At 40.9% G+C, this 14,103-nt stretch overlaps 1 protein-coding gene across 2 annotated transcripts in view; it reads right to left on the bottom strand.

The window, feature by feature from the left end:
- The window catches only part of sgsm2 (small G protein signaling modulator 2), a 72,313-nt gene that overhangs the window by 14,771 nt on the left and 43,439 nt on the right, over positions 1 to 14,103 (bottom strand). The window contains exons 4-12 of one of the 2 annotated variants that reach the window (XM_022668836.2): positions 12,766 to 12,930; positions 12,553 to 12,620; positions 11,403 to 11,551; positions 11,099 to 11,233; positions 6,454 to 6,578; positions 6,260 to 6,327; positions 4,857 to 5,020; positions 4,138 to 4,270; positions 2,876 to 3,010 (exon numbers count right to left, since the gene is read on the bottom strand). In XM_022668836.2, coding sequence (XP_022524557.1) covers positions 2,876 to 3,010; positions 4,138 to 4,270; positions 4,857 to 5,020; positions 6,260 to 6,327; positions 6,454 to 6,578; positions 11,099 to 11,233; positions 11,403 to 11,551; positions 12,553 to 12,620; positions 12,766 to 12,930 — 1,142 coding nt within the window. The remainder of the gene's footprint in view (positions 1 to 2,875; positions 3,011 to 4,137; positions 4,271 to 4,856; positions 5,021 to 6,259; positions 6,328 to 6,453; positions 6,579 to 11,098; positions 11,234 to 11,402; positions 11,552 to 12,552; positions 12,621 to 12,765; positions 12,931 to 14,103) is intronic. The other variant, XM_022668837.2, reaches the window with a different exon arrangement.

Here is a 14,103-nt window from a genome sequence, read left to right as displayed (position 1 = left end):
TTAGCAAGGTAGCAGTCGTGCAACAAACGATAGGTTTAAGTTCATTTTTACCCTCTTTCACATTCAGCATCACTTTCAATCAAATTGACAGGAGTTTCCTATCTCTGCACATACTGGATAAATGATAGAACTGCACAGGGCAATAACAGTATCATTAGCTAGCTGAGGTAGGTTAACTTAGCTAGCTTTAGCATTTGTTTATTTACTAAAAGACAGGCTGCCCTTCTGTGTGTATGTCATTCACATGGGAATTGAGTAGCACTGCTGAGGTTACAATTATAATTAGAATAGCATTGTTGAGATACATGTATGACTAAAATTGTACTGTTGTGGTAGCTAGCTAGCAAAATGTGTGAATAAGGCAGCATTGCTGATTGGCAACCAAGAGTAGTACTGAATAATTGGCAACCGAAAAAAGTTTGAATATGCGAAATGACTTAAAACTCTCTGTGTAAATTTCTCTCAAATGTTGCTTAAGTAGCACTTTTGTACAGGTGCTGGTCAACGAATTAGAATAATTTGAAATAGTGCAATCATGAAATTCTTTGAATGCATTTTTTGTGCAGAAAGCAAATCAGGTGTTCACCGCACCTGTCCTACTCGTTAGACTAATCACAGAACTCGTTACCTGGAAAAAAATTTGCTCAGCTGAGCTTTCCAAAAGGCCCATTTAGGCCATTTAACTGTGACACTGTTGTTTTATTGAATTAGAATAATGGAGAAACCGTTTCATTGAATTAGAATAAATGCTCGAATTTTTGTTTTCTGTGAAGAGTGTTCACTGTGCAGTATAAAGTCAGGGTTGAGTAGAATTTCTAAGTTGTAAAATCAATCATGGGTAAGCAGCGTGACCTCTCAACCGGAATAGTGGCTCAAATTCAAGCCCTTCGCCAACAAGGCTTGACCCAAACTAAAATTGCTGAGCAGCTCGGCATCAGCCAGTCTTCCGTCTGCAAAGCTCTCAAGAAAAACTGCAGCAAGCGCACCAACTGTTCCGGCGTCCAAAAAACTTCTGCTCGCGACAACAAGCAGCTGAGAAAGATCGCAGTCAGCAACCGGTTCAAGTCCACTTCCGAGCTCACCGACTTGTGGAACAAGCAGACCGGCGCTGACGTCTCCAGATCAACCACTTACCGTCATCTGCGCCAACTCGGCTTCAAATCTCGCGTTCCAGCAGTAAAACCGATGCTGAACAAGAAACAAATGGAGAAACGGCTGAAGTGGGCCAAAGAACACGGCGAGTGGACTGCTGAAGACTGGCAGAAAGTGGTCTTCAGTGACGAATCACGCTTCTGCATCTCCTTCGGTGACCAAGGTCCTCGTGTCTGGCGTCGTGGTGGCGAAACCTACAACCACGAGTGCGTGAAAAGATCCGTCAAGTTTCCCCAGAGCGTTATGGTCTGGGGATGCATGTCCGCTCGAGGTGTAGGGAAACTCTGCTTCCTCAAGAAGACTGTCAATGCTGCCGTATATCAAGATGTTCTGGAAACGTTCCTGATTCCGACTGTTGAGGAACAGTTCGGCGAAGAAGACTTCATATTTCAACAGGATCTTGCACCGGCTCATGCGGCAAAGTCGACCAAAGATTGGTTCACTAAAAAACAGCTTGAAGTTTTGGCATGGCCGGCCAACTCGCCTGACCTCAATGTCATTGAAAACATTTGGGCCATCGTCAAGCGGAAAATTTGTGACAGAAAGCCTACTACGCTGGACCAACTGAAGCAGAACATCGCCACTGCCTGGGAAGCTGTGAGTGCGGAAACTTGCGACAAGCTGGACAAATCGATGCCGCGGAGACTTCAGGCAGTCATACAAGCCAAGGGGGCAGCCACAAAATACTGAGAAAGTGATGATTGTAATTATAATAAAAATTATTCTAATTCAATGAAACGGTTTCTCCATTATTCTAATTCCATAAAACAACAGTGTCACAGTTAAATGGCCTAAATGGGCCTTTTGGAAAGCTCAGCTGAGCAAATTTTTTTCCAGGTAACGAGTTCTGTGATTAGTCTAACGAGTAGGACAGGTGCGGTGAACACCTGATTTGCTTTCTGCACAAAAAATGCATTCAAAGAATTTCATGATTGCACTATTTCAAATTATTCTAATTCGTTGACCAGCACCTGTAGTACAATTATGAATAAAATAGCACTGCTGAGTTGTTTAATGATCAAGGCTAATAAATTGTCTGACAGAAGTTTTATTTCGGTGATTCTCTAGTTCTATACTGTAATAAAAAAGGATATTTGACATCTATCTATGCTATATAGAACCATTTTTGAAAAGGTTCAAATTTGAACCATCTACAAAAGCTTTTCCACCAATTAAGCAGGAAAAGAGCCATTCAAGCATCCATATGATTCTTTGAGTTTTTATATAGCTCCACTGCCTTCACTAAAAAAACAATGAGGAATCCCTTTTTAAGGAGAGAATTATTTACTCATCATCTCCTTCTGTCTCTCCATTTCTCTTTCTCGTGCTTTCTCCACCTTTCTCTCTCTCTCTCTCTCTCTGCTGTGACGGGAAGTGTTGGAGAGGATCGCGCGCTGGGGCTCATCACTTGACCTAGCTTTTGTTCTTGGCACAGACGTTACCATGGCAACATGCATACAGGCTCGGCCAATGACACACAGCTCTGGTATAAAGAGCTGGGTGGACGTCCAGCGGCCTGAACGGCGTCCTGACCTGCTGACATCTGCACTGTTGGGCTTGGGGTTTTGGAGGACTGGGCGGGTGGGGGGCAGGCAAGCATCAGGAAGCATGGAAAAAAAGGCATGACGGGAGGGAACGGAGGGAAGGGGAAGGTGGGAAGGAAGGGCGAACAGGTTGTAGGGGAGGGGGAGGGGGAGGGAGAAGGGGCACTCGTGATAAAAACCTTTCATGACATTAGGGTCTGTGAGGTTCCGTGAGCAGATCATTGAGATCATTGCGTGAAGTCTATCTTCCTCCTCCTCATCGTCGTCCAGAGAGGGCGCACGACTGCCCGTAGTGTGGTGGTAGTTTATAGTAACTGCTCGGGCAATAAGAAAAATACAAAGTTTAGCACCCTCCTCCACACTGACACCACACCAAACAAACACACACACACACATATATACTGGTACTCAAAAGTTTGAGGACTCCCAGCTTAAGAATTATGTATTAATAACAATGAGAAGGTTTTCTTTAACATTTTACAATAAGTAAAGTACAGTATGGCCCTGAAACTAAATTAATCGTAACTAAAAGCTCAAGTGTTAGATTGTTGTACTGGTACTTCAGTAAGGCTTTTGTTTAAAAAAAATCATGAATAATCTCTTTAATGTATAGCTATAGTAATCCTTCTCTTAATATAGCAGAGTTTATCTTTGCAGCCACTTTCACGTTTTTACAGGCTTTTATATGTCGACTTGAATCTCGACTGCCCCTATAAACACTCCATCTGTTTTGTGTGAACCAGTTGGAAGAGTTTGGTGTAAGGAATCATTTGCTTTTATAAGCCGTTTGGATATAGGAATAAGGAAACCTGCATAGTATCCGCACCCACTTAATTAGGTGAGGAAACGCTATTTCGGTCATTTTTGTTTAAGAGAACCTCAGACAGTACCCAGTAGGATTAGCCAGCAGACAGTGTCTGAAGGAGGGATCTGTAGCAAGTAGAACGCACACCAGATTTACCACATTCACAAGAGAACCTATTGTCCATGGTTACCTTTCTTTAAAGTGACCAGGGCCCATTTTCATCTACAGATATAGTTAATTATAAATAAATTTTGTTTTCCTACTGGGTGTCTCCAATCTTTTGCAAGGCACTGGTTTGTAAACACACTCAGACACACACACAGACACACACACACACACACACACACACACACACACAAATAAGTACAGAAACCCATCATTTCTTTTATGCCATGTTTGTGACCTGATGGGTGCGTCTTAACAGATATGTTTCAGCCTCCACGACAGCTGTCATATTCCAGGGAAGAACATAAAAAAATCAACAGGAACCCGTAGTCCGTGACTGATCTGGTGTTGCGTCCAGCCATCCGGAGAGGCGACAGCCGCAGCCTCCGGTCAGAGAGATGGACGAATGAGTGGATGGATGAGTGGGTGGGCGAGAGGAGGAGGTAGAGAGGGATATCAGAGATAACTCACTGGAGTCGTGGCGGTGCCCTGGGTAAACAATGCGGAAAACGTAGTCTGCAGCAACAGGCTCCTCCCCTTCACCATCCTGATCCACCAAGCGGGCTGTGCTGTTCCTCTTCCTCAGCTTAGGGAAGACTTTACCCTGCCACACACACACACACACACACACAAACACACAAAGATTACAACAGAAGACAGTGTTCCTCCTTTTAATCTCCTGAACTTTTCAATTCATTTGAAACATTACTCAGAATGGAACAGGTCGCATCTGTAAGTGCAGACAGCTAGAACACGGCAGAACAGAAGGAACTGGCGGTGGGTGTCCAACACGAGGAATCAATTAGCTGGATAAAGAGTGCACTTGGGAGAGAAACCCTGATTAGCATTAGCTAATCAAATAGAGCTTGACTTGCTGTTGTTTTCTCTTTGCAATGCTGAACATCCAATAACAAAAAAAACAGTGTATAGAGGAGCTGTTAATGTTATGATATCTGTTGCTGTTTTGCTTGTAAGTGGGTTCCCAGGATTATGTAAATGAGATTTATACTCATCCACACATAAAAGATGTATGATAAGAGCTCTTCCAATTATTTTTTAACCATATATACTTTACTCTTGATACTTATACCAGGTATAAACAGGGTCAATATTTTACAGAACTCAACACACTGCCCTTACTCAAATACATGGCAAATACAAAACTGAAAACCAACCAGAAAACCACTCACCTTGCCTTTCTGGGACCAGAGTGGGGGCTCCAGTTGCCCCCGGGGCAACAGCCCTGTCTCCAAACAGGACAAGAAGGCCAGCAGGTGGCCCCCTGGAGGGAAGTGCAGGGGCGGCCGTTGGATGCCATCCTGACTCACCAACACTAGAGTACCACCACAGTCCGCTGAGAGACAAGCATGTAACAGAAACAGGAGTCTGAAAATTGCTTGGAAATCACTGATTCACCAAGCAGTTTATTAGAAACTGGCCGCTCCACCTTGCTGTTTTTGGGTAGTAGGCACTTTAATCATAAGCAGCACTGTTTGACTTGTACACTCATAGCATGGGAACAAACACAGTACACTCTGAAATAATCACCTATATAGAGGAGCTAAAAAAGATGGTACTCATAAAGTGGCTGCTGAATGGAACTACACGTTAAGTGTACAGAGAATAAAGTTAATGGTGAGTATAATTGGTGATACACATTTTAAAAAATGCTTTTTGTCAGACATTAAAGAATCTCTCTGTAAACAATGTCTCTTTATGACAATAAACTAGGGATAAAGGGATGTCCTGATCCAGTTTTGTTGCAATCCATTTCAAGCACTTTAATGCTGAGTATTGGCTGATGCCATATCAATGTTTTCTTTGTGTTTCTACAGACTATATAGACACACCATTCAGGTAAGATGTGCTGCTAAGTAATACTGAAGAATAATGTTTTATTTAGTAGTTTTTAGTTAATTTGGCATTAAACTTCTTTAAAATGATCATATTATAGTGTGTGCCTAATTATATAGCCCACTCCTTAACAAAATAGCTCCTCTCATGTCTCTACTTCCAAATGCTGCTGTGAAATCACTTTATATCTGATTTGTGTATATACAGTGGATCAAATTCTGAACTGATATCTTCACAAAATGAATATTCTATAATGTTGTAAATATGCCACAATTCAGGTGTTTTATACAGTGTTTGCAGTAGCCAACTCCCCATGGTTTTGAATGCACTGTTCAATGCTAATTCCAAACCAAAGAAAGGTGTGGGGTACTTCTGCCAGTTAACCAGCTATAATTCAAAAGTAAAGACATGGAGGGAGTGTGTGGCAACAAAGCAGAAAATAGATAAGATAGAGCCTGGGGAAAAGCAACTCAAACGCAGTCAAATCACTAGAACTACAGATATACTACTTTTTCATTTTCCACTGTAAATACACTCTTTTTTACCTTCTGAGAACTCTCCTCACTGCTGCAGGCTGTAAGCTCAGCAGTAATATCAAATAATCTGAATTGATTGGGGTCAAAACAGCTGAAATGTGATGTGAAAGTGTGACGCCATAAACAAAACAGACAGGCCAGGTAGACTAAAGTCAATAGTAAAGAAAGTGAGGGGAGAGAGAGTGAAAAGGAGAGAGACTCACGCCGCTGGTGACAGTGGATGCAGACGATCTGTCTTAAAGGCACAGTCAACGCGTAGTCCCAATAAATACTACAGCCAGGACGAGAGTGGGAGAGGGATCAGGCAGTGATTATTTGATCATGTGAATGGACTGTTTACACTGCTATATTTGCCAAACCATTGCCAGTGTTCAGTGGTATATTCATTATAAGCTACCTTTTCTCCAGGTCACAGTCCCCCAGGGTGCCGTTGATCAGCTGGTTGGGTGTCCATTTCAGTGTGAGGTTCTCAGCTGTCTGATGCAGGGACAGGTAGCCCCTCAACACCTCCATGTCCTTCTTCTGCACACACATACACATGCAAATACGGTATGTCTAGGGTTGGTTTACTGGAGAGAAATGAACCCTAGTACTAGACTACATACTGTTTCCCTTTTAATGGAAAAATCTCAATTCACAGAAGGGGTGGGCGATACGGCACTAAAATGATATCACAATATTTCATGGTATTTTTGTAATAACGATACTCTTGTGATATGACAAAACACTGAATTAAAAAATATATATTTTATGAATACGATACTGCAACAAAATTAAATTGAAATTGTATTATTGCATACAATATGAGATATTAAAAAATATTGTCAGATTTGTAACAGAAGTCAATGATCCAGAATGTCATGATCTGTCTCTAGTACATAAATAATGGGAAAATGAGAACAGTCTGAATTTTTCTTTTGCTAAAAACAGGAAAAAATTAGTACCCTGATGTAATAATTAGAGATGGGTGATATGGCACAATATTTCAGTGAATAATATCATTCACAATATTAAAACATGCTGCCAATATTATTGCATACGATACGATATAGCACACCCCAAATTCACAGTGCTGTATATTCCAGGATTAGGCTCGATCCTTATCCAGAACCCAACCTATAAAGCCTGAGTGATACAGACAAAGAAACGTTTTTTTTTAATCTTTAAGAAAAGCAAGAGGAAAAAGAAACTAGAACAAAGTAAAGAGATGCAAAGTGAGGAAGAATGATGGAGAGGGAGTGAGCCAGCAATCGAATGAGATGAATAATGCCTCAGTGGAGGAGGACAGATATGGTGATTGGACCAAAATACAACTGCTTTAGCAACTCTGAGATTTCACGCCCAAACCCAATTACACCTAAATCTTCCCTTTTCCCTGTAGGCCTGGGTCATTTACACTATTGATTCCCAGAAGGCTTTGTGCCCGGCTCAATCACATTAACGCTGCTGACCTTACTGTTATGAAATATCCTTTTTACTCACTGAAAGAGTTCTTTGAATAATGTGGAAAAGTTACTGCAAAAGCTACTAAAGTTACAAAAAAGGAAATAAAGAACTGGCCTTCACTTAAATCTCAAATACCATAGCTTGTAAGGTCTCGTAGGACTTATTCCAAGAATTGGTGCCAAGTCTTGAGGGCATATAAAGTGTGTGTGGAAGTGGAGCCAACTGAAAAATTATTCTGTTGCCTTTGGCTTCCTGAAGGACATGAAGTGATGATCTCTGTTCTCATTTTTATGATCTGTCGTGGCACTGTTTTAGATACTGACCAGAAGCTTTTGCACTGCACAGATCCTATAATGAATCATCTGCAAAACAATAATGATAAACCACAAGTGGTTTATGCTTGGCGGACATTTTTGTGTCTTATGTAACAAACACAGTTTTACACAGAGTGTAGAGATGGTACGATACCTACAGTACGCTTTCCTTTTCAGAGACTGAAACGAGACAGTATATGGCAATGGAGATGTCCACTTCATAGCTCTAAAAGCTCTAAAATCTCTCTCAAAAAGTGTTAAAGTATTGCAAATGTTTCTATGATACTTTAGGCATTTTAAAATGTGTAGAAACATTTTATTCTCAAAACTGTACGTAGAAACATCCAGCAGAACTGGGGAGAAATCAGAGAGAAATCAGTTTTACATATTTTGAAGGTGTGGACCACATTTATGTTCACTCATTAAAAAAACACTATCCAGTTTGTTATGTGGCAACACCATTAAAAAAGGTAAAACACTGGTGCGGGAATACATGCGTTGATGGCCGCATCAACATTGCATTTTGCCACGTTTCTATTTTCAGTGAGGATAATTTTTACAAACTTATATTATTGTGCTCTGTCTTTACATTCCACCATAACTGGTAAATTATGGCAGACTATACAACAATACAGTATATGAATGACCGAAGCATTACTCTTGAGGGAAAGCTTGTAGACACAGTTACATAGTGCTCACTTTTAGTTTAGATTTGTTACAGAAACTGTCTGGATTCATTTCTTCCCCCTCCAATATCCAATCCAACACTTTCTGCTGACATCGACCCGATCTCAATAACTCATGGATACTGATGCACTCTCTCTACACAGTAGGTGCATTAGAAAAGACGTTTCTGTGCTTTATTACAGTAATACAATATGGGTGCACTTCTCTGGATGCTGTCTTGCTCATAAGCCTAGACACCAAGAACATCTGAGAACATCTAAGATACTAAACAACAGATTTTATGTGAGAATGGACAGAGGAGCAAAGGGAAAATCATGGCCAGGCAGAATCAATGAACAGTTCCACATGTTTGCATTGAGTCATTCTGCTAGAGCAACAGGGCTTATTGATCACCAGTCTCATTGATCTGTGATCAATTCTTGTACAACATACCCACAGTTCTCAATACATGGGGGCAACAGGCCAGACACCTTCAGGAACAGCAATTCCAGAAAAACAGTCTGCTTTAATTTAACTGAGCCAAATGCAATGTGTCTGTCCTCAGCACTTTGTCAGAAACGACATCCTTAAACGTCTATAACAGTCATTAGAAACAGTAGGGTCAGTGGACAGAGATCAAGCCCGGACATAGATAACTATATTTTCCCAATGGTTTGTGGACAATTGCTTATTCAATGTTAAACAAGGTTAATGTTACACTGTGAGTTTATCCCCACTCTGCTGCAGTAACTGTCTCTACCCTTGGTGAAGGCTTTCCGATTCCATTTACGAAACATGCTTAGTGAAACTGACTGCATTTAGCCACAAGATCGTTAGTGAGTTCAAGTACATCTTGATCTGGATCTCAAATCTCAAGTCATCTTAAAAGTATTGATTGGATGGAACTTCATATCTTCACAGAACACACAGTTCCACTGGTGCACAGCCCAGGGCTTTTATATCACCCTGGGTGATGCTCTGCATTGGGAACAATGGCCTTAGGCTCATGTGCAGCTGCTCCTGAATGTCACATTCTATTTGCAATGTTTTTTTGCAGGTAAAATTCACCAATAAGACGGGGGTGCAGTCTCCACACAGTTTGACATACGGTGTACGTTTTCCTTTCATAGAAAAATCTCCATTCAAAACGCTGTGTAGCCCAGGATTAGTCTTAATCCCCGTCTGGGAAACCTGCCCATATATTTTGTTTTGCTGCTTTACAGATAAGTAGAATATAAATACTGTTAAACTTGACCCCTCTGAGATAAGCTCATTATGTGAATCAAGAGATAATATTTCATGATTGTTTGATGGTTTTATGAGTTAAAGCCATTTAAAAAAATCAATACTATGTGGACAAATGTACTGGGACACCTGCACATTCATTGTTTCTGTTAAAATCAGTGGTATGAAAAGGAGTTTATAGCTCTGAAAAAACGAGACCATGTAAAAATGATAAGTTTCTTTGATTTTACCAAATTGAAAACCTATCAAAATATAATCAAGAGGAAGATGGATGATCACAAGCCATCAAACCAAACTGAACTGCTTGAATTTTTGCACCAGGAGTGGCATAAAGTTATCCAAAAACAGGGTGTAAGACCGGTGGAGGAGAACTTGCCAAGATGCATGAAAACTGTGATTAGGGATATTCTGAACACTTAAAACTTTATAATATGAACTTGTTTTCTTTGCATTATTAGAGGTCAGAAAGCTCTTCATATTTTTTGTTATTTCAGCCATTTCATTTTCTGCAAATAAATGCTCTAATATTTTTATTTGGGATTCGGGAGAAATGTTGTCAGTAGTTTATAGAATAAAACAACAATTTTTATTTTACTCACATAGACCTATAAATAGCAAAATCAGAGAAACTGGTTCAGAAACTGAAGTGGTCTCTTATTTTTTTCCAGAGCTGTATTCTGTTTCTATGTCAGTAACAGTCTCTATTGTCTCAAAATTGATTTTAACTAGATTTGAAGCAACCTAAAAAATTTTTTAAAGCTTTTGATTGCATTAAGTGAGTCACCTATCTCAGTGAGGTCAGGATTTTGGATAAAAACCACCCCACCTCATTCATACCCAATACCCTAGCAGTATTGGGTATGTAAGTAATGGATGGCAGGAGGGCCATCATTCCAGAAAACACAATTCAGGTTTACTGCTCCACAGCTCAATGTTAGGGCTTTGTACCCTCTAGCCCATTCCTGGCATTAGGCACGGTTCAAAAAGGTTCATGTTGCTAGAAGAACAAACATGTGGACATACATGTAGTGTATAAACATAAATCCTTATGGGAACTGTTAAGGGTTGCTCCTTTCAAAAACAAAAGATACTGTATGTTATAATCAGTAGTGAAACAGCACATCCATTACATTCATAACCTGATAATGATGAGATGTAAATCTTACAAGAAGCTCCTGTCCTGAAGAGATGCAGCAGTCATTAAGTGCATCACTTATCCTGATATGAACTCAAGCAATAACACTGCAATTAAAGAGGTTTCTGAGGGGACGGCACTTAACTACCTTCAGACAGAATATGATGAAGACATGAGTGATCGTTTTTCTTTCTTGAAATATAAAAATTAGTATGAGTGTGTGTCTAGGGCCTCACCGGTTGTACAAGCACATTGTTCTTTCCGTAAAGCAGATGGACACGCGAGTTCTGATGAAGAGACTCCACGTATTCCCTCGCCGAAGCAGCAAACTTATCCTCAGACATGCTTCCACTGGACTGCCTCTTCCGGATCTGAGATCAGGAAACGAGGGTTTGAAATATGCAATGGAAAACACAAAATTGCCCAAAATCATAAATCATACATATAAATGAGTTTGAAAATGCAAACAAAAGCAATAAATAAATAAACAGTCTTCACACACTTCCACACAGCTATCTGTACCCTCACATCCCTTCTCACCCCCAGAGCAGGCCTCCGACTGGGAGAAGCCTCCTGGCCACGGTGAGCTCCATGAATACGGTGCCTCTGAACCAGCTCGTTGGCCGAGGGGTCTGTCCAGAAGTGGTCAGACGTCTTCAACTTGGTGTACTCTAGAGCACAGGGCCCGACTTGGGTGGAGAATAAGAAGACAACAAATTAGCTTAAAGCATAATGCTGAAAAACATGCATGGTGAAACCAGAGGTTTAGGGGGGCAACCAGCATGAATTATGCTCCAGAGTAAGGAATTGTTTTTGCTAGAGTGAGGTCAACTATCAGCATAAAAAAAAAGTAAAATCTGAAACAATTCCCAGTTTCTGGCTTTGTATTAGACTTTCTTTGTACTAATTAACCATAATCTTACATTTTCCAGCTCTTAAAAATGTTCTTGGTTTTTTAAGATATTTAATTTTGTTTTCTTTATTACTAGCTACTGTTCTGCTTACATAGCTCACCAGCTCAAAGTAAGTATTACCCAAACTAGGAACTAACACAACTTCCCAACCTAACAGCCAAGTTTCCACAGTCAGGAGAAACAGTCAACCAGAGTACTGTTGTGTTTAAAAGTTGGCCCTAAAAGAGAGCCTCATATGTGCCTCATGTACCAGACAAATGGTGGCATGTATCCTTGTACACATTGCCATATGAATAGCAGCCATCTAACATTGGCAGCAAACAAAGAGTTTGGGCAGTATGTGTGTTTTTATGGCGGGCGAAAAAAAAGGCAAAAGAATTCAGGAAGTTGTGTGGAGCTTGTGGATCATTACACTCACATATATGCTATTTGGTATATAGACTTACTTATTTGAATTATTTGAATAATACTGGTTATAATGTGTTGTGCTTGTTCAATTGGGTTATCAAGCCCCAGTCTGTCATGGAAAAGGTGATGAGACCCAGTGGATTATGCCAACATTAGCAACATGTTTTGAGACCAAAACTTTTTTGAAGGAGTTAGAAATGCCAAAGCCATTGGCAAGTAAGTGGGTATTGATCCCTTAGCCCCCCTACACATCAAAATTATAATAAAAAGCTATAATCCACAAAAACTTCATTAACATCACTGAAATGTTCTTCTCTGTTTCTTATTCTGTTGAGAATTGTGATGATCCAGCATTCAGAAACACTCACCCAGCAGTGCAGCTAGGATTGGGCCGAACACTGAGTCATGCATCAGGGCTTCCCTCTCATAATACTTGCTGCAGAGACACAGATAAAACAAGTGTGAATTCTTTATATACAATGTTATCTCAATAGGAAAACAATGAGCTCATTCAAATGCAGGGCCATGAACAATTCAACTTCACTGACATGAAGAGGACAAACAGCTGAGCTCCTTCTTACCTTGAGTTGTCCACAATATACTGCACAATTTTGTCCAGGACCTTCTCAAAAAGGGCTGTGCGGACCCAGATGTGCTTGATGGCCTGGGCGGAAAGTGGCTGTGGCCCTCGACCTGCAGAGGATCCCTGCCGACGGAGGGGCTCTGCTCCTGTGCTCTGAGTCCTCCTGAAGGCAAAACGTATCCACACAACAGTCAGAATTATTTTCTAAAGCAATAAATCTTACACTAGAAGCATACACTAGAAGTGTCAGTCAATCAAGGAATGCTTAATGCTCAATCACGGAATAAACAAATAAAAAAAAGTCTCATTTTGGTTTAACAAAAGTAATTTCACTAAGTCTTAAGTATATACGGATATAATCTCCTGAAAGCATGCATGTGCACATTTCTAGACCTAAACAGACTAAAGACTAAATGGATAAGAAACCTATTATCTTTGGTAACAAATACATAGACTGATGGTAAGTTTTCTGTCTGCTTAAGCAATCTTTTGTACTTTTCCACACGGCAAACCCACAGGGGAGAGCCAGTGCTCAAAGGGCTCCGTTCATCTTATGCGGAGCAGGCTGGCTTGCAGTAGTCACGACATGCTCCCTCAGAGCCACTTATGCCTCGCAAGCCATTCAACCAGTGGAGATTACACACTTCCACGTAGAATGTGTCATCTTGTAAGATTCACCTCAAAGGGCAGGTTTCTTAGATAACAGAGTGAGTAATGCCATGACATGGACGGTCGGATATCATACTTAAAAGCCATTTACTCTGTCACCCTTGGCAGTGACATACCTCTTCCCTTTAAAAATAACTGCAAGAGCTTTTGACCAGGTTCCTACAATTACAGGACCCTCCTCATGGAAGTAAATGAGTCTGAGTGTCAGTAAGTCAACGAGAACTTTAGCAAGAGGACGTGAGCACTTGGTCATAAAGAAGATATGATCTGAGGTGGGTTTCGTTCCCCAGACACTGCACTAACCGTGAAATTGTGAGTCCTGGATGGAAACAACCAGCCAGCCAGGAGTAGTGGGGTCCATTTGGGCACCCACATGATGGAGCTCATAGCTGATCTGCGCCAACAACCCATCAATTTGCCTCCTGAGTCTGCTGCTCGCACCACTGCCTCACCTCCATCCCCACAAACAGCTATTAGCATCGATCCCATAGGAGCCTGCCAGTCAAGCTGGGTGCAAGTGAGTCTTGGCTCGAATCATTCGCATCGTTTAAAGTAAACAAGCAAATAAATCCTAGTGCCAGAGATGGCTGCTTGAGGTATGCAGATGATATTGAGATTTACTGTGCAATTCTGCACAGAGAGCGATAAGGGTTTGCATGGTTAGCAG

The sequence above is a fragment of the Astyanax mexicanus genome, chromosome 18 (genome assembly GCF_023375975.1).
Source record: "Astyanax mexicanus isolate ESR-SI-001 chromosome 18, AstMex3_surface, whole genome shotgun sequence".
In the NCBI taxonomy this organism is placed as follows: Eukaryota; Metazoa; Chordata; class Actinopteri; order Characiformes; family Acestrorhamphidae; genus Astyanax; species Astyanax mexicanus.
The sequence above is the reverse complement of the archived record's forward strand: the minus strand, read 5'-3'. Positions and strand labels throughout refer to the sequence as shown.